The 18,466-nt window shown below is 38.0% G+C and overlaps 1 protein-coding gene across 2 annotated transcripts in view; it reads right to left on the bottom strand.

The window, feature by feature from the left end:
* Window positions 1–18,466, bottom strand: part of MOSPD2 (motile sperm domain containing 2) — a 41,015-nt gene that overhangs the window by 10,093 nt on the left and 12,456 nt on the right. For both annotated transcript variants that reach the window (XM_010285721.1, XM_010285722.1), the window contains exons 4-8: window positions 16,975–17,129; window positions 10,560–10,620; window positions 8,527–8,565; window positions 7,356–7,480; window positions 879–1,049 (exon numbers count right to left, since the gene is read on the bottom strand). In XM_010285721.1, coding sequence (XP_010284023.1) covers window positions 879–1,049; window positions 7,356–7,480; window positions 8,527–8,565; window positions 10,560–10,620; window positions 16,975–17,129 — 551 coding nt within the window. The remainder of the gene's footprint in view (window positions 1–878; window positions 1,050–7,355; window positions 7,481–8,526; window positions 8,566–10,559; window positions 10,621–16,974; window positions 17,130–18,466) is intronic.

Raw genomic sequence — 18,466 nt, 5'->3', positions numbered from 1 at the left:
TTTTTTTTTTTAAGACTTGGACAAGTTGCAAAGAACAGCTGGACTACTTAAAGTGAGCTGTGTTTTCAAATTGTTCTGACAAAAACTTAAACCAGTAAATGAAACTGAAAGTGTAATATTATTCTACTCCATTGAACAGAAGTTTTGCAATTCATATTCCAAAATTAATTATAGCACTAAGTGATGAATTTAATTTTTTTCCTACTATTTTCAAGAGCAATATCACCACTGACTATCACTGTATATTCCTAAGTATCACTTCATATGGACAACAATGCCTTTATATTTCTGGATAAACACTGAACAGGAAGATTATATTGTAAAACAGGATTGATGGATTAGGGATACAGTTTCTCCTGAGACTAAATGAAAACTATTCTATGTTGAGATTTTATCAATAATCTAAGAAAACAAATTAACATCCAGTAGAGTATAAATATTTAACGTAATATTTTCTCATATACATACTGACATAAGCACCTGAGAAAGCGAGATGTATTTTAAGATGTACACCACTAGATATGACAAGATTAAAAATTAACCAACTAGAAAGACATAGCCTTTTAAAACAAAACATAGACATCTTTTAAATTCTACTGTATAATTCACTATATTCCAGAGATATACTCAATATTCAGTACATATTTTATTCAGAAGCATGAAACTGATCTTAACAGACTATGAAGGAAGGTTGAAACTTCAAGCATAATTTTCACTTTTACTGGGTGCTTTTGTCAAACTGGAGGGGAAAAAAGAATTTAAAATATAAAAATGAACACACAAAATAAAAAAGCCTAACAAGAAACAAAAATTATATGCCTCCTGTCCCACTTTGTAGCCATTTAACTAGTCTTGCCTCAACCTTCAGAGTTAGATACCTTTTTCTGATTAAGGTTTTGCTCTTCACTCAGCTCCCCAGTCTCCTTGGTGTCTGCATCTATCTCTTCTTTACTTTCATGCTCATCTTCACTAGTAATGGGTCCATTTTCACATAAAGGAGTTTGAAAATCATCATCAACCAGTGGAGGATAGCTGTACTTGAAAGAATCCTAAAACATAAAGAGATTTTTAAAGGACCAGTTATTTAGGAGGATGAGAAGTGCCTTCTCTAGTATTTTTTTAAATGGAAATATTATAGATTTTTTGTTTCACATTGACTGTATGTTTCATTTATCCAAATTGTAACTACTGTTGTTATTTATAGTTACAGCACAACTGCAGAATCTGGTCTATTGAGGATCAACATTCAGAGTCTTAAGACTGAAGTTTTGTTCTTCATTCTAGGAAATGTGGTTTAAAACCCATGACAGCTATTTCTAAAGAATGTCCCCAAAGTGATTAAAAACTTCAGTTGTTCTTTGTATTTTAGTTTCAGAATAGCCCCAGTTTAAAAACAAAACCACAAAATAATCCCAAACAATCCCTCAAAGTTAACCTAGTGTGTGGACCTTTAACATACGCTGCAACTCGAACCTCAGTCTTTGGAATGCAAAATCAATTTAAAGACCGTATTCAATACACCTAAGTAATGTAGAAGCAGCATACTTAAGTTCTTAATGTTTCTACAGTAAAGATATCTTTTCTATTGGAGAATGAGTTAAGAAAACAAAAAACACCCCCAGTTTTTGCTATTTTACTAACTGGAAATACTCAACATTCTCCAGATAGTTTTATTACGTCTTATGTACTAAAAGGAGTTAAATGCACCATTAGCAAATTCACTGATGATACCAAGACAGGAGGTGCTGTTGACTCTCTTGAGGGACAAGAGGCCTTGCACAGGCATCTAGACAGATTGAAGCACTGGGCAATGATTAATGGGATGAAATTTAACAAGTCTAAAAGCTGGATTCTGCATCTACAACAGAATTACAGTGGACACAAGTAACTGGGAGAGGAGTGCTTGGAAAGCAGGCCTGCAGAAAGGGATCTGGGGGCGCTGGTTGACAGCAGGATCAGTGTGAGTCAGTGTGCCCTGGCAGCCAAGGGGGCAAACTGCATCCTTGAGTGCATCCACGAGGAGGGCAACAAAGCTGGTGAAAGGACTGGAAGGAATGTCCTATGAGGAGCAGCTAAGGACTTTGGGCTTTTCTCCAAACTAGACAAGAAGGCTGAGGGGTAACATCATCACTCTACAGCTTCCTGAGGAGGGTAAATGGAGAGGGAGGTGCTGACCCTATCCTGGGCTGCATCCAAAGCAGCGTGGCCAGCAGGTTGAGGGAGGAGATTCTGCCCCTCTACTGTGCTCTGGTGAGACCCCACCGGGTGTCCTGCGTCCAGCTCTGGAGCCCTCAGCACAGGAAACACATGGACCTGTTAGAGCAGGTCCAGAGGAGGGCCACAAAAATAATCAGAGGAACACCACTCCTATGAGAACAGGCTGAGAGGTTGTTCAGCCTGGAGAAGAAAGGCTCCGGGGAGACCTTATTGCAGTCTGCCAGGAACTTAAAGGGAGCTTCTAAGAAAGACGGGGACAGACAAAGCAGGGCCCGTGGCAACAGGACAAGGGGTAACGGGTTTTCATCTGAAAGAGTAGATTTCGAAAGAAGAAATTTTTCACAATGAGGGTGGTGAAACACTGGCCCAGGTTGCCCAGAGAGGTGGTAGATGCCCCATCCCTGGCAGCATTCCAGATCAGTCTGGACACCTGATCTAGTTGCAGGTGTCCCTGCTCATTGCAGGGGAGTTGGACTAGGTGACCTTTAAAGGTCCCTTCCAACCCAAACTATTCTATGATTCTGGGATATCTTGGTATCCAGTGACAGGATGTGTGGTTCAAAGCTGCCTCAGTCAGTGGAGATTCAGGCTGGACATCAGGAAGCATTTCTTTACAACGAGGCTGGTGAAACACTGGAACATGCTTCCTACAGGTGGTCGATGCCCCAAGCCTGTGAGTGTTTAAGAGGCATGTGGACAATGTACGTAAAAACATGCTGAACTTTTGGTCAGCCCTAAATTGCTCAGGCAATTGGATTAGATGATCATTGTAGGTCCCTTCCAACTGAAATATTCTATTGTGTTAGAAACAGTGTTTAAACAGGGGTCTCTGTTCCTACTGCATTTTCAAACCCCAAGTAAACTGAATCAATTTCTCAGCTTTTCCAGCAGAGGAAAAAAACCATAGCTTTGACTCCTGAGAGGCAGACTCAAGCCATGCCCAGTTCCCAAACTATGCTACCAGCAGGGAGGCAAAAAAAGTGTTTCAAGAGAGTTCTCCATAATCAAGTGTATTTTCTCAAAATAGAATAGTGTGATGCTAAAAAAAAAAGGAAAAACCTTAGACAGGGCCATTCAAAGAAACCCTTAGGAAAACAGCATACTTCCTGCTCATCTATGATCAAGGCCTAAATCTCTCCTATTCTTCAGGCTGAAGCAACAGTCACAGACCTTTAGGTGAATGAAACTTATCTGCTGGCTCAAGCAACATCCTATTAAGGGCCTAAAGGACAAAGTATCAGTAAGACTAATTCACTATTAGAAAAGACTCTAGACTTGAAAAAGTTACAGTAGGCTTGCAGAATATTGACATCCTCCATTTGCAAACAGAAGGCAGAAACAGCCAGCTTACCCTTAACCAAACTGATAAAAAGCCTTTTCACTTCCTTCCAGCATATGATGAAGGGCATATATGACAGCAACCTTAATAAAGAGATGCTAATTTTGCTGCACATTTCACTTGGCGACATTAATCCACAACACTGTACAGCTTCAGCAGCTGAACAGAATCCCATCATTGGGACAACTCCAAGTACTACACTTGCCAATCACAGTCCGTAAGTGTCAGTGACAGGCTTATCTACTGACAGGGTGAAAACCTCAGACAGGTAAACAAGATAGAATTATTCAATGTGATATATGAAGCATTGAATAAATCTATAATGGCTTTCTTCTCTAGCGGAGGTAGCGATTTTACACTACTATGTTTTGCAATTGTAGTAGAGATATCTTAATCATGATAGTGATTTTTTTCTAAGATTACATGTACACAGTGGCCACGAAATCACATGCAAAATGCCTAGTGATTTCTTAACTTCAGGCCACTGACCTATAAACAGTCCTCTCAAGAAAACACACTATGGACTATCAATTCAGATGACCCAGATGAAGAACACACCATTCTAGTACACATTGTTCAATAGTGGCACCAGTGGAGGGAATCTTGGATTTAACAAGGATGAATTGCCCATCTCTGACAAAGGAAAACTGGGCAAGTACACAAACTAAAATTCTACTGTATGTACACGTCTTGCATCAATGCGTACACTGTATGTGCATCAATCTCGCACAGCCAGCCAGAAACATGTATGCCTTAAGAATTTGGCTGTTCCACTATTAATATCAACAGCTGGAACTGGTAGAATGTGGAATACAACAGATAGGGAATCCACAAAAACACTGACTTGGTATACAACTATTAATAAATTAAATCTATTAGCGAGTGGCTTTTGATCACCTAACCCTAATTTTCCAGGCTGCTTATCATTAGCTTGCTCCTAAATCTGTTTTGGGTAATTCCAACAAGTTCTCCAAGACAAATCTACTATAAAAAGAAAGGGACATCTGTGCAGTGTAGACAAGAATCATTCAAAGCCAGGTACATGGTATACTCTTGATCAGCAGTATGGTAACAGCCACAGCTAACAGACACTGATGAAGACCTGAATGGAACTTACTTTAAGTTTATATTCCAAAGTCCTGCAAAATTCAAGCTTTTGTTTTCCATAATTACTTTTAATACTCTGAAGACACCTTCCTGAACTAGTGGTCTAAAACCAAGCAAGTTATCTTCCTCTTTTCACATATAGCTGACAGAAAATCCTTGGTCTAAGGATTTTCATACAGAGGAAAGCCTCAGATTCATCCTTTGAGTGACCCCGAGTCACAGTAAAAAGAAAACATAAAGGTAACTTGACTGAGATATTGAAGCTTGAAGGCTTCCAATGGAAACATGGAAGAGTTCCCTTGAAGTCAATGATTTTTTTGCTTAATCAAGTTCAGTGTTATTAATTCTATTTCCAAAATGGATTTTTTTGTTAATTCCAAAACTAGTCTAACACTCTTCTTGGATACCTAGATTCCACTGCACTTACATTCCCTGTATCTCCCCAAAGTTAACTAGCCAAATGACCTGCTCTACTAGTTCATTACATCTGGCAAGACCTGGCTCTTTCAAGATGGATCCTAATAGGGGACACAGCCGAAAGAGGATGAGAGTCTACTTATGGCTACTGTATTGAGTACAAAGGCTGAACTCTGAATGTTGTGCTCTTCACCTGTATTATGCTAGTTGCAAGTATGATGATCTGTTCCTAAATGTATGGAAATCAAAGACGACAAAAAGAGAACTGGAAGGAGGCAAGAAAAAAAAAAAAAACCACAAAAGCACAAGCGGAAGGAATTCTTTCGTGCAAGTCAGATGCCGCCTTAAAAAACGAGGCCTGACAACACTAATACTGGTGAATGTACTCTATCTTCAGAGACTCTTATTTGCCTCAAGAGGAGCCAAGGTTAACCACATCAAGAAAGTTAATTCTGATTAAAGGTAAGTTGTCTGTTCTCTGGTTGAAAAACTTGCTGTCTGAGAGATGCAAAAACCGGCTTTACTGTATGCACTGAAATCTTTGGAAGGAGGACCTGGAGCATGATTTTGGAGTCTGAGTATTTGTTAACAATGCTTCCAGATTATGACAGTTATGAGCTTAAAGAGTTCAAAACACCTATCAAGTGGCTAAATACCAAAGATACTCAATAGTTAGAAAACTTCTGCTGGTTCAAAATACAGGGTTTTTAGGCAGAGATAGAGCTGTTTTTCCGAAATAATCAAAACCTTTGGAGTCCTTGTCAAGCACGTTTACTCCTATTCTACTAATTTATTTCTGTCACTGCAACTTACTACCAGAGACAGATGGTTTGGATAAGCTGCTTCCATGATTCTGGAACTTGTTAGTGCTCTTAGAAGATGGGCAACATGGAGCCACCTTGGTCAACAATCACTAACTGGCAATAAGACCTTTTAGGATTAAGGCAGGATAAAGGGTAACTCTAAGATTGTGTACTCAAGACACTTCAGGAGGATATTCAAAGCCACAAGCTTGTTTCTTTAAAGACATAATGAGCTGTCAGGTAAGATGGCCTAAAAACCAGACAGGAGATACTCAGCTCTAAGAAGAAGGAAAAGAACTTTCCCCTTTACTGCAACAATAGGACAACACTTCAGACATCATCAACCCTTCCCTCAATGTCCACTCCTGAAGTTCAACAATTTCAGCTTTCTCTAACATGAGGAAGTTCTTACATGATACTGGGGAGTTTGGGCAGCCATTTTCCATGGAGAAAGAGGGTATCTTTTCGTCAAGAGTCTTTTGCAAAAGCACTTTCTAAAGACTGCTACTTTCATTCAAATAAAAAACAAGGTAACTTACGTCTTTATGTTCTAAAACAAGTTTCATATGTTCTGGCTGCAAGAACTCTACCTTGACTTTATATGCAAAGGAACAAGCCTATCCTACTATTGCTGAAGCAGAGTCTTCCTTTTCTCCACATTGTTGCTGCCGTAACTCCAAAAACACTTCAGAAAAAAAAAAAAAGGAAAAGAGCAAGTACAAATAACTACTCTACAGTGGGCTTATTCCATTACCATAAATGGGTCTATAAAAATTTTAATGGAAAAAAATTCTTTCTGCAAATTCTATCGTAAAGGTTAAGCAAACTGATTTACTAGCTTTGTGAAAAATGAAACATTTTGTACAAGATGCTTGTGCTGGTTTGCTATTTAGAATAGGATCCAGGTTCTGTCGAAGTGATACTGGATTGTAGCGTACTCTTTGGAGTTCTAATAGACTCTTAAAAAAGAATCTTCTACAGCCATGTCTTAAAAAGCTGCCCTAGAGACAACAAAGGAAAAATAATTGCAATATTGTCTTTACTGAATTATAGCTTTGGATGAAAAAATTTGAGAGCACCATGAAACCTATTTTCTGTTCACAGAACTGGTTTCATAAACCAACACATACTCTCTAATTCATCAGGTGGCGTAAAAAAAAAAAAGAGTAGAAGGAAAATGAGACTTAAACAGATTTTTTTTTTTTTTAAGGATCTTAAAAACTAAATTATTTCAATTACTTGAAAGTGAATGAACGATTCAGAAAAATTATTTTGGTACTTAAGACTGCCTGGTATCAAATCCTCATAAAGTCAACCCATTTTATATTTATGTAGTTTACAAGTTATCATTGGCAGAACAATTTCAAGAAATTTCACATCCATGAAGTGCCAGCTCTCAACCCCACATATGTAATTTATATAAGTGTGTTTCAGTCTATCACAAAAGGACCGTGAAATGTTAATATACTTACAGTTCCACCCATGTGAGGTGGCAGATAGTCTCCACTGATGTATTCCTGTACATCACTCTTGTTTGTGAACTTTAACATGCTTATTGCCTCTGGGCCAAGCCAACCCTTCACAATTTTAAAAGCAGCTTTAAAAAGAAGAAAAGGTATACATAAGTTGTCAGGAAGGGTTTGGTTTTTTTTTGTTTTTTTCCAGTGTATTGGAAGACCTTATGGAACACAAGTGAGCTACATCCTATAAGATATGTCAAGACCTGCTCTGAAAGTATCTATTATAATAGGGACTAAAAAAAATATTCTTCTCCTTGCACTGTTTTACAGATAAAATATTTTATGGACATACACTTTTCTATAGCTGAATGCAGACAGACCACAGACTTTCATGGAAACAGTATCTTCGATTTAACAAATGAAAAATTTATCATCTTGGAATTTAGTCCAGGAAGTACTGGGGGGGTAAAAGGAATTGTATTTCCAAATCTGAGTGAGGGAGACTGGGAAAGAGATGCATACACTCTTCCTAGCTGAAATGTTTTGCTGCTTTAAAGGACACTTGTTTAGATCTACCGAGTATTTTCAAACACCACAGTTATTTCAGAGATGGTAAAACATGAATATACAGAAAAATATAAAGCAAGCATAAAAATATATATTCATATGGTAAAAATACAAGAATAGCATGTTTATCACATACATTTATAATTGAAGATAATTACTGAAGTACACACATAAAAAAATACGTAACAATATCGCTGTCCAGTGTCAGGCATTTATCTTAAATGGTGTACTCTAGTTTTTGGATGGTTATAAGTGCCCATCAGTTGCTGATTATGGTATTACCAAATCATGACCAGATCTACCTTTGAAAGGATAAGTTGGAAACATTCAAAGAATAGACTATTTATCAAGGCTTCCCAAGCTTTAAAGATAACAGGATGAATACTGACTCCATTTAAAGTATGATACAAAATACAAAGCTAGAAGGAAAAACAAAAAGGTATGCAACCTCTGAATTGACAGATTTGAAGATGCATGTTTAACAAATTCCACCATTCCGCTCTATCTACACAGAGTGGAAAAATGCTTATTTATGCTACTAATTTTAAAAAATTATGATCTAAAAAACCCCAAAACAACAACAAAAAAAGACCACACCAAAAACCAAACAACTTACCATTCATTATCCATGGCATTTCAAAGATCACTATCTTTGCTGAAAAGACAAAAAGAAAAGGAAATTATCAGAATATCAAGTGTTATGTAGTTCTCAGTTTAAGAGGAAGCACAGCAATAATGGTAATGTAAAAAGTGAATACTCATTTTTGGAAACCTCCATCTTCACTTCTTTGTAGAAGCAATTGTGTATAATCGTTTTTAACATGTATGTATTGGGTTCTCATGGCAAGGTTTCGGTAGCAGCAGGGGTGGTTTCTGTGAGGAGCTGCTAGACGCTTCCCCCATGTCCAATAGACCCAATGACAGCTGGCTCAAAGAGACCCACCGCTGACCAAGGCCGAGCCCATCAGCAACAACGGTAGTACCTCTAGGATAACATATTTAAGGGGGAAAAAATAAAAAAACCCAACAGCAGCAATTGCAGCCAGAGAGAGGAGTGAGAATACAAGAAAAACAACTCTCCAGACACCAAGGTCAGTGAAGGAGGTGCAGGAGGTGCCCCAGGTGCTGGAGCAGAGATTCCCCTGCAGCTCATGGTAAAGACCATGGTGAGGCAGGCTGTCCCACTGCAACCCATGGAGGATCCCAGGCCAGAGCAGGTGGATGCCCAAAGAAGGCTGTGACCCCATGGGAAGCCCATGCTGGAGCAGGCTCCTGGCAGGACCTGTGGACCCATGAAGAGAGGAGCCCAGGCTGGAGCAGGTTTCCTGGAAGGACTTGTGACCCCATGGGGGACCCAGGCTGGAGCAGCCTGTTCCTGAAGGACTGCACCCCATGGAAGGGACCCAGGCTGGAACAGTTCATGAAGAACTGCAGCCCGTGGGAAGAACCCATATTGGAGAAGTTCATGAAAGACTGTCTCCCATGGGAGGGACCCCACACTGGAGCAGGGGAAGAGTGTGAGGAGTCCTCTCCCTGAGGAGGAAGGAGAGCACAGACAACATGTGATGAACTGACCACACCCTCCATTCCCTGTCCCCCTGCACCACTGGGAGGGAGAAGGTAGAGAAATTGGGAGTTAAGTTGAGCCAGGGAAGAAGGGAGGGGTGGGGGGGGAAGGTGTTTTAAGATTTGGGTTTAGTTCTCATTACCCTACTCAGATTTTGACTGGCAATTAATTAATTTTTCCCCAAGTTGAGTCTGTTTTGCCCGTGATGGTAATTGCTGAATTATCTCTCCCTGCCCTTATCACAACCCACAAGCTCTTCATTATATTTTCTCTCTCCTGTCCAGCTGAGGAGGGAAGTGACACAACAGCATCCAGCCAGGATCAACTAGCCACAATGCATAAACCTACTTCTATTACTATATAAAGGCATTAGATGTTTGCTTGGAAAACAGTTAATAAAATTCTAAGTTATACACTGTTTATATACTTCTCTGGGATACGGTCACTAATAAATAATTGCCCCAAATAAGGCAGAGAAAGGTAAGAACTCAACCAGACCTAGAAATGAAACTAGAATGGAAAAGAAAGTTTGACAGGTATATTCAGCACCTCTTCTTCCCAAAAAAAGCAAACCAGCAAGAGTCTTTGTAAATCTGCTTTTTTTTTCCCCCCAAGGTTTCTTTGTTTCAGCAGAGAAGTCTAAAATGTCAGTACTTAGAAGTGTCCCAAAATTCTTCTCGAGTGTCAGAAAAACCAAAAACATAGTGTTGTACTTCCCTCTAAGTTTGATATATGATCAAATTTTTGAACTTTGATCAGCAAGCTGAAATCTAATATTCAGAGTTTAAGCAGTTACTGTACAGAATTTCAATATTCAGACACATTTCCACCTAAAACATGTAACTCATGTAAGATGAGCTGGCAAAAACTATTCAGTGTTCATCTATCCATAAAAAAATTAACAGGCAAGTATACAGGTACAAGCACAAAAATATTCTGAATTTGTAATGTCCACATGTTCCATGTAGTTACCACATAAAACACATGTAAAAAAAGTCAAGCCTCCACCATCATCTGTAATACTATGAAATGCTCTTATGACACAAGTCTACAGTGCTTAAGATGTAATACACAATACTTACTGAGGAAGTTTGGGTAATAATCTGTAAAACAGTTGACAATAAACCGAACAAAATCCAAGTCCTAAAATAAAAGCACAGAGTAAACGCAAATCGAAACATTAAAAATACAGTCTTAGGTAAGATAAGGCGTTTATTGAATAGCACAAGATACTTCTATTGTAATCATCTATATTCAAATTTGACACATACTATAAACATCACCCAAACTCAATGCAATGCTTTTCACGTCATTAAATTTCTGCAGGACTGTCAAATTAGCTTTATGATTTAAGAAGTAAGTCAACAGACCTATTATCAATACAGTAAGTTAGGTATCTATACTACTGCAGAGTATTAGCAGGATTTGAGGTGTACAGGAAAGATACAGGGAAAAAAAACACCTTTAGCACTAGAGAAGCTCGACAGATTATCTGAAAACCTTACAAGGGACAGCACTAACAAACTAAAATTTCCCTTCAATAACTTATCTTGCATATTGTTCAATATACTACTGCACTTAGGATCTTCCAGAGGGAAAAAAAGTAAGTTCTCCTTTTAAGAGAATTTTTGGTTTCAGAATTAGTTTGTGGTATGCATAGAAACTGTGGGCAGAGGCAGCACTGAATACAGCTGCTTGTATACCACCCATTTTCAGGGTGCTTCCATCCAATGAGCAGCTGCACAGGCATAGTACAACCAAGTCTCTATTGCAAAATACAGGTATAATAGAACTGACTATACAGTAAAGGGAAAAAAAAAGACATTTTATGAGGCAGATATAGATAATAAAATAAGAGATACCTTACTACAATAAAGTACTTTGGTTAGGTGGGAAGGCTGCCATGAGTACTCATACCTTCCCCAGTCCTTTTTAACAGGAGTGACCACTACTACAAGGGAGACTTTCAGAAATAGTAAAAACACATTGCTGATGGAGGATCCAAAGCCTGTCGTAACAGTAAAAATGCTATGGGGAACAGGCTCCTAAGGTGATGCAAACATGGTATTACAACATTTGCAGACAGAGAGGAAAAAACCAACACCCTCTATAAGATGATTACTACAACTTGAAAGCTTTATTAGTAGCTTCAGTAATTAGAAATTAACCAAAAGCTTGGTATCTTTAGAGGCAGAAGGCATCCTTTAATAGAAGCATTTATCTCAACTGGCTGTTGCTTGTGCCAAATGCAGTTATCTTTCCTTCATTTAATAGCATAAACACAGCAATAGATTTCCAAGTAATGATTAGAAGCTCCTGTACATTAACTAGGATGCTGCTCTTTATTCTGCTGCGTATCCAAAAGCAGCACTATCAGATATTATTAGCAGGATGGATCCATTATTTTGATGAAAGTCTAGAATTAGAAGTACAGATTCCAGCAGATCATTCAGCAACTGCACCTATTCTAGTTACCTGAACTGATGCAACAAGACATGAGCTATCAGAATTACCTGGCTGCATACCAGTGATAAAAGCTGACATAGTAGATGCCCGTAGCAACAGAAAAAACAGATGAAGCATGCTCTGGAAAAGAACTCAGAAATCCAAGTTCTTTTAGGATAAAATTTATCAATTACTCTACATGGCTACAAACAGTCATTAAAAAAATATTTTTGTTCCATGATGAATGTACTAAATACAAAGCAAGACTGTACAATGGGACAGCACTTGCTGAGACTGCACCTCTGGGAGTCTCAGTGACATTGGAAAGGAGTTGCTTCAGGATATGCTCCACAAAACCGAAATCAAGTTGCTTTTTCACATGAAGGAAATTATTACAATCCTTTATCTTTGTGACATAAAACCATGGAGTATTACCTTAGGAGTATGGATAGACAACTCAAGGCACAGGTAAGAGCACCAATCCTGCCTAGCAAAACTGAATTACACTGTATTTATTTGTCAAAATATCTTCTTAAAAGCTCATGGCCTTGTATTACACAGCTGCAAGGTCCTAATGCAAGATTAATCATCTTGCCTGGAAAATGCAGCAAGCAGGTTTTTTTTTTTTTGCTTATGTTTAAATGCGTTCCTGCCATACCAACAAAAAGAACAAGATACAAATTTTAGCCATTCCTGTAAGAATAATAGGACAGTATGGCATTTTGTAAGAAAACTTTCAAAGTTCTATAGAAATAAGATTGATTTGTTTTGGCTATAGACAATGTACAACATTTTTAGTTATTAGATTGAATCCATAAATATGTAATGATAGCCAGATCTCCATCTTGCACTCTAAAACAGCTTAGACATTGCTCCTGAGAGTAGGTGCTAAAAATGTACTACCCTCTACTCAATTCAGCTGAAGAGAGTAACAGAGAACTCTGAAGATTCTCATCTATCTAAATTAAAATTACTCAAATGTAGCCTCTCCCCATGCCTCCAAAAAAAAACACCACCACCCTGATTTTAGGCTGTCTGAGGATCAGCAAAAATGCAGGAGGTGGTACTGTTCTCATCTTCTAAATAAGCTTCTACAAAGATGCCTGTAGTAAACTATGAGTAGAAAACCAAACCTAAAGGAAGAGATACAACATAAATTCACTCCTTCACAGAATCATTAAGGTTGGAAAAGACCTTTAAGGTCATCAAGTCCAACCATCAACCCAACACCACCAAGCCCACTAAACTATACCCTGAAGTACCACACCTACATGTTTTTTGAATACTTCCAGTGATGGTGACTCCACCACCTCCCTGGGCAACCTTGGAGGTCAATGCTTGACCACTCTCTCAGTAAAGAAATTTTTCCTAACATCTAGTCTAAACCTCCCCTGGCACAAGTTGAGGCCATTTCCTCTCATCCTATCACTAGTTACTTGGGAGGAGACCAACACCCACCTTGCCACAATCCCCTTTCAGGTAGTTGTAGATAGCAACACTGAACAACCCCAGTTCCCAGGTTCCTAAACCTACATAAATTTAAAAAAAAAAAAAAAAAAAGCATTTTCATTTCCAAATTTCAGAACAAGACCTCAACCAACAGGTAAGCTGCAGCTTCATTCTATGCCGTTAACCAGATCAAGTTCTACTGGTAGTAGTAGTAGTGTATCATTCAAACTGTATTAACAGCAACTGTAGCTAATGCTGTACATAAACTGATGCCCAGGCTCATGCCTAAAATGGATCACAAAAAAAAAAGGACACAGATCTGGTGAATTTAAAGACTCACTGTAAAGATGGCAACATAAAAGATAGATTGCAGCTGGTGCACTTAGTTCTAAGTAAATCCAGGTATTAACAAGAGCAGCTTTTGAGCCAGGAGATTTTGGTAAGGAGATTTGGTACGTAAATCCAACTAAGGAACAATCTTAGGAGCAAAATGTGTATTGAAAAAATTCTAGAAAAATATACAAGAAGTCTGGATGACAGTGTACAACCAGCCAGTGTACTGATGAGTGTTGAGAAGGGGGAAGAAAGTATTGGGATCAAAAATTCCTTCTCAAAGAAGGGAAGTGAAAGAGAACCACAAAAAAAACCAAAACCCATAGCATGAGGTTGACAATTCTGTCAACTGCAATGTATTTACAAATAACTCCCCAAGGAGCAGTTTGTCATTTTGGTCCTCACAGAAGTGCTGACATATACAACATATAAATGCAAATGGACATCAGCAAAAGATCCTTATCTCAAGTTTACTGAAGTAAATAATTAAGTGAACCAAACACGTTTCTTTGTGTGTCCTGTAGGTTGAAATCCATCATCTCAGAAAAATTGTTCACAAGGGATATTTACTAAGGCAATTGTTTACCTCCTGAAATAGATAATAGCATTTCTGCATCACAATGGAAATATATATAATATACCAAGCTGAACTTCTGGCTTGGTCAGACTAGAAGAAACCCCACTCTACATGTTACAGTGTTAATGCCACTATACTACAAACTCTCTATAGTTTAGCAACCTTCAAGGAAATGCAGGTGTATGGCTGCCAAATTACAACAGGTTCAGAAAGTGTGCAAGAATCACTGTAGCAAAAGCAAATATGGAGTGTCCTTGAACTCTATGACATTGCAGAGGTCATGTGAAAACAGATACTTATGCACTTTGTGAAAGCTTTAGTAAAAATGAAAGATACTCAACTAGTGGTTTTCTAAAGTAAGAAGATTCCACGTAAAGGAATTTGGGGGAAATTTTATCATTTTACAGCAGTATTTTCAGGATCAGTTTATGAAATATTATGGCTAAAGAAACAATAAAGCTTTTGAAAATTCAAAACCCCACAAGTCATGTTCTTTAAATCTTCCACTTTTCCATATAGGCACAGGACTTAAGAACTTAAAACCATCAATTCTGGAGAAGTTCTTAAATATGTTTAAGTTTCATGTAACATACATGAACAATTTGCTAGATTCCAATGAGCATCTAAACTTAAACATTCTCTGAAGCTTACTTCAGGCAGGGAATTACCCAATCCTATGTATAACTACAATAAATCTCTACGTAATTCCCAAAGTAGACTACTGACTTGACATATGACTAGTTGGTATAGAATTTGTTTTTTTCCAATACCTAGAACATGGGTTTTCAAGTACTTAATTCTGAAATGTTTTTAAAATTGATGAAACTTTGAATTTTGTAAGTTATTGTACAAATGGGAAATAGTTTCCAAGATTAGTGTAATTCCTCTTAGCTTCTTGAATTATTCAGTTTTACAATTAAATCCAAGGCAAAGGTGAAATCTTACTCTTAAAAATTATTAGTTTTCTCATCTAATTGCAAACTTTTGAATAATCATTACTTTTACAGAAATGACTGAGCTACACTGCTCCTCCGTGGTTTTGTAGTTCTAAAGAACATCTCGAAATGCATAAAAACTTTTGCTAAGAAAAACATTTCCTCTTCTGAAAGAAAAGTTGAAATCTCTTGTTTAAGTAAGGTCAAACTTGGGAGAAAGTAGTCTTCAATAAAGCTGACAGGTGGACAAGAACTGAAAAGGGGGGTGAAGATATTATTCCTTAAGTAGAAATTTGAGTCTGAAAGACTTCTGAATTGTAGGCTTATCACATTTGTTCAAGTTCAGACACCCTCATTTCTTCCTGTATCTGTAGACATTAACACCTATGTAGACTTCTTCACCATACGAGCTCATTATTGTAATAACATGTTTTGTTAGTAAGAGAGACTTGAACTATATTTCGTTAAGATCAATACCGAAAGCAACACGTACTTGATGAACTGCTCTCGTGTAACCACCTAACTTCTCTTCACAAAATTCAATGGGTGGACAGATGCATACAGGGACTTAAGAAATGAACACAATTTAAATATACAGGCATAGCATATACAGCATGGAGGATAGAAAGGCAAGACCAGGATCAGAACTGTCAGAAGTGCTGATTTGTCAGAACAGATCATCATTCTCAAAGATCTCCGCCACTGCATCTAAGGGTTTTAATGCTTCACCATTACTCCATTTTCTATTCTTCACTTTTGACTGACTGATCTGTCCAGAAAAAGATGACAACAATCAAAATTGAGCTGTTGAAGAAATGGAAGCAACTGTACTCACAATAAAAGATGGCTCAGCCCATCGCCTTTTGGGTGCTTAAAAACTAAGATCCACTCTCATTCATGATGACTGACAAACCAAGCAACTACTATATATAGTCACTTTGGCTCAGTCACTAAACTAAAAGCAAGTTTTCAGTATCCTGTACAAGACTTAAAGAGTTTAGTAGGTGTCGTGGTTTAGCCCCAGCCAGCAACTAAGCACCACGCAGCCGCTTGCTCACTCCCCCACGGTGGGACGGGGGAGAGAAGCGGAAGAGTAAAAGTGAGGAAACTCATGGTTTGAGATAAAGACAGTTTAATAAGTAAAGCAGAAGCCGCGCACGCAAGCAAAGCAAAACAAGGAATTTGTTCACCACTCCCCATGGGCAGGCAGGTGTTCAGCCATCTCCAGGGAAGCAGGGCTGCGTCACGCGTAATGGTTTCTTGGGAAGACAGACGCCATAACTCCGAACGTCCCTCCACCCCTTCCTTCTTCTTCGTCCCAGCTTTATATACTGAGCATGACGTTATATGGTAGGGAATATCTCTTTGGCCAGCCTGGGTCAGCTGTCCTGGCTGTGGCCCCTCCCAGCTTCCCGTGCACCCCCAGCCTGCTCGCTGCAGGCCAGCATGAGAAGCTGGACTGTCCTTGACCACTTAGCAACACCTCAAAACATCAGCACCTTATCAACTTTTTCTCATCCCAAATCCAAAACATAGCCTCATGCTAGCTTCGATGAAGAAAATTAACTCTACCCTGGCTGAAACCAGGACAGTAGGTAACAAAAGATTTTGGAAATTGTTCATGTCACTGCCTACATATCACTGATTATTGTTAAGTTATTTTGGTGTCAAGGACTGCACAGGGAACCCCCTTTTTCTGAGGACATAGGTTAAATAATTCAGAAAGCAAATCAGAAAAACCACAATAAAAATACTTACTATGTGACTGATTCCAGTTTCAGCCATGTCAAACACCACTGTTAAGGGCTTTCCATGATCTCTCTTGGCATAATGTTCTAACCAAAAAGCTGCCAGTTTCTTTTTCTGAAGTTGCTGTTTAGGATCTCTTATATGGTGTTTCACTCTGAACCAAACTTGTGAGAAGAAAGAAAAGCACACAAATTGAAACAGATCCAAATCAACAGAAAACATTACACAAATAACTATACAGGATGCACTGAAATTTATTAACACCTCTGAGTTTGTATTCTACATTTCTACCGATTTTGTGGCCATTGAACAAACAGAAAAACAACTGCATACCTTTCCACACATCCCTCTGCTCACATTTTTATACCAGAACTTTTTCAAAATTGAAAATAAAGAATTACAGCACAGAAGAAACAGTAGAGTGCAAAAATACTTTTAATTTAAAGGCTACTTATTGTCTAATTATTATTACATAATTTCCTATTAAATCATGTGGTCCTCAGATAGAATATATGCAGAACATGATACCTTAAGTATTGTTGTGGTTGTGAAATTTATGTTTCTCTTCCTGCTTATGTTTTCTACATCACTGTGTTTGATGTGTTTTGAAAAAAATTATTTATACACACATTATGAAAAAGCAACAGACCTTTCTAAAAATAAAGTTATTAAAAAAATCCAGAAGGTGAGCAATATTATATAAATGAAAGCCCAATACATGCCCTTCTGGAATAAGAAATGAGTCATGCAGAGACAAGTTTTTCCATAAAAAGTAGCATATTTCAAAGTAACAGACGTCATAAAAACATCTGATACCAAATTACTGATTAGACAATGAAGTGATAAAAGTAGTATTTAGGGCAACAATGTTAAGAGCAGCTTTCATTGTTGGTACCTCTAAAATACCAAAATTAGACAAGCGCTGAAAATAACTGTAGGTATACTTTTCTCCCTGAAACTTGGAAAGTCTTACTGAAAAACACATTTCTTCTCCATGTCTCTTACTTCCAATTACAAATAAAAAAATATTTTACAGCTCATATAAAGAAATAAACTTTTTTTTTAAACCTAGCATATTAACTAGATTCTGTAAGTTCTGCATTTCAAAAAGATAACCCTATTCAAACACAGGACTCTCGTGAAAGTAACCAATAACTCTTGAAGAATTTCTTTGTACTTTCAAACGTCTGCTTTACATAACAGAATGAGAATGGCGCATGTGGCCCAAGAAACACATTTCTCAAACGTTGACTAACCAGGAACTCTTAACTATGATACAATCTGAACTTGCATATCAAGTCAGATATTCTGACCCAATTAACATTTGCAGAAGAAATACTTCAGGTATGGAAAACTGAGACATTAGTTATGTTTCAGTGACAAAAAACCCCAGAAATCATTATTTACCCAACTTACACATTCTTGTCATGAAACAATTGCATAATTTTCCTCAGTCCAAGCACTGATGCAAGAAAGTCATGAGTTTTTTCTACTACCCGCC

Source organism: Phaethon lepturus, unplaced genomic scaffold (genome assembly GCF_000687285.1).
Source record: "Phaethon lepturus isolate BGI_N335 unplaced genomic scaffold, ASM68728v1 scaffold4374, whole genome shotgun sequence".
In the NCBI taxonomy this organism is placed as follows: Eukaryota; Metazoa; Chordata; class Aves; order Phaethontiformes; family Phaethontidae; genus Phaethon; species Phaethon lepturus.
Note: the sequence above shows the minus strand (reverse complement) of the source record. Positions and strands in the feature narration are given on the sequence as shown.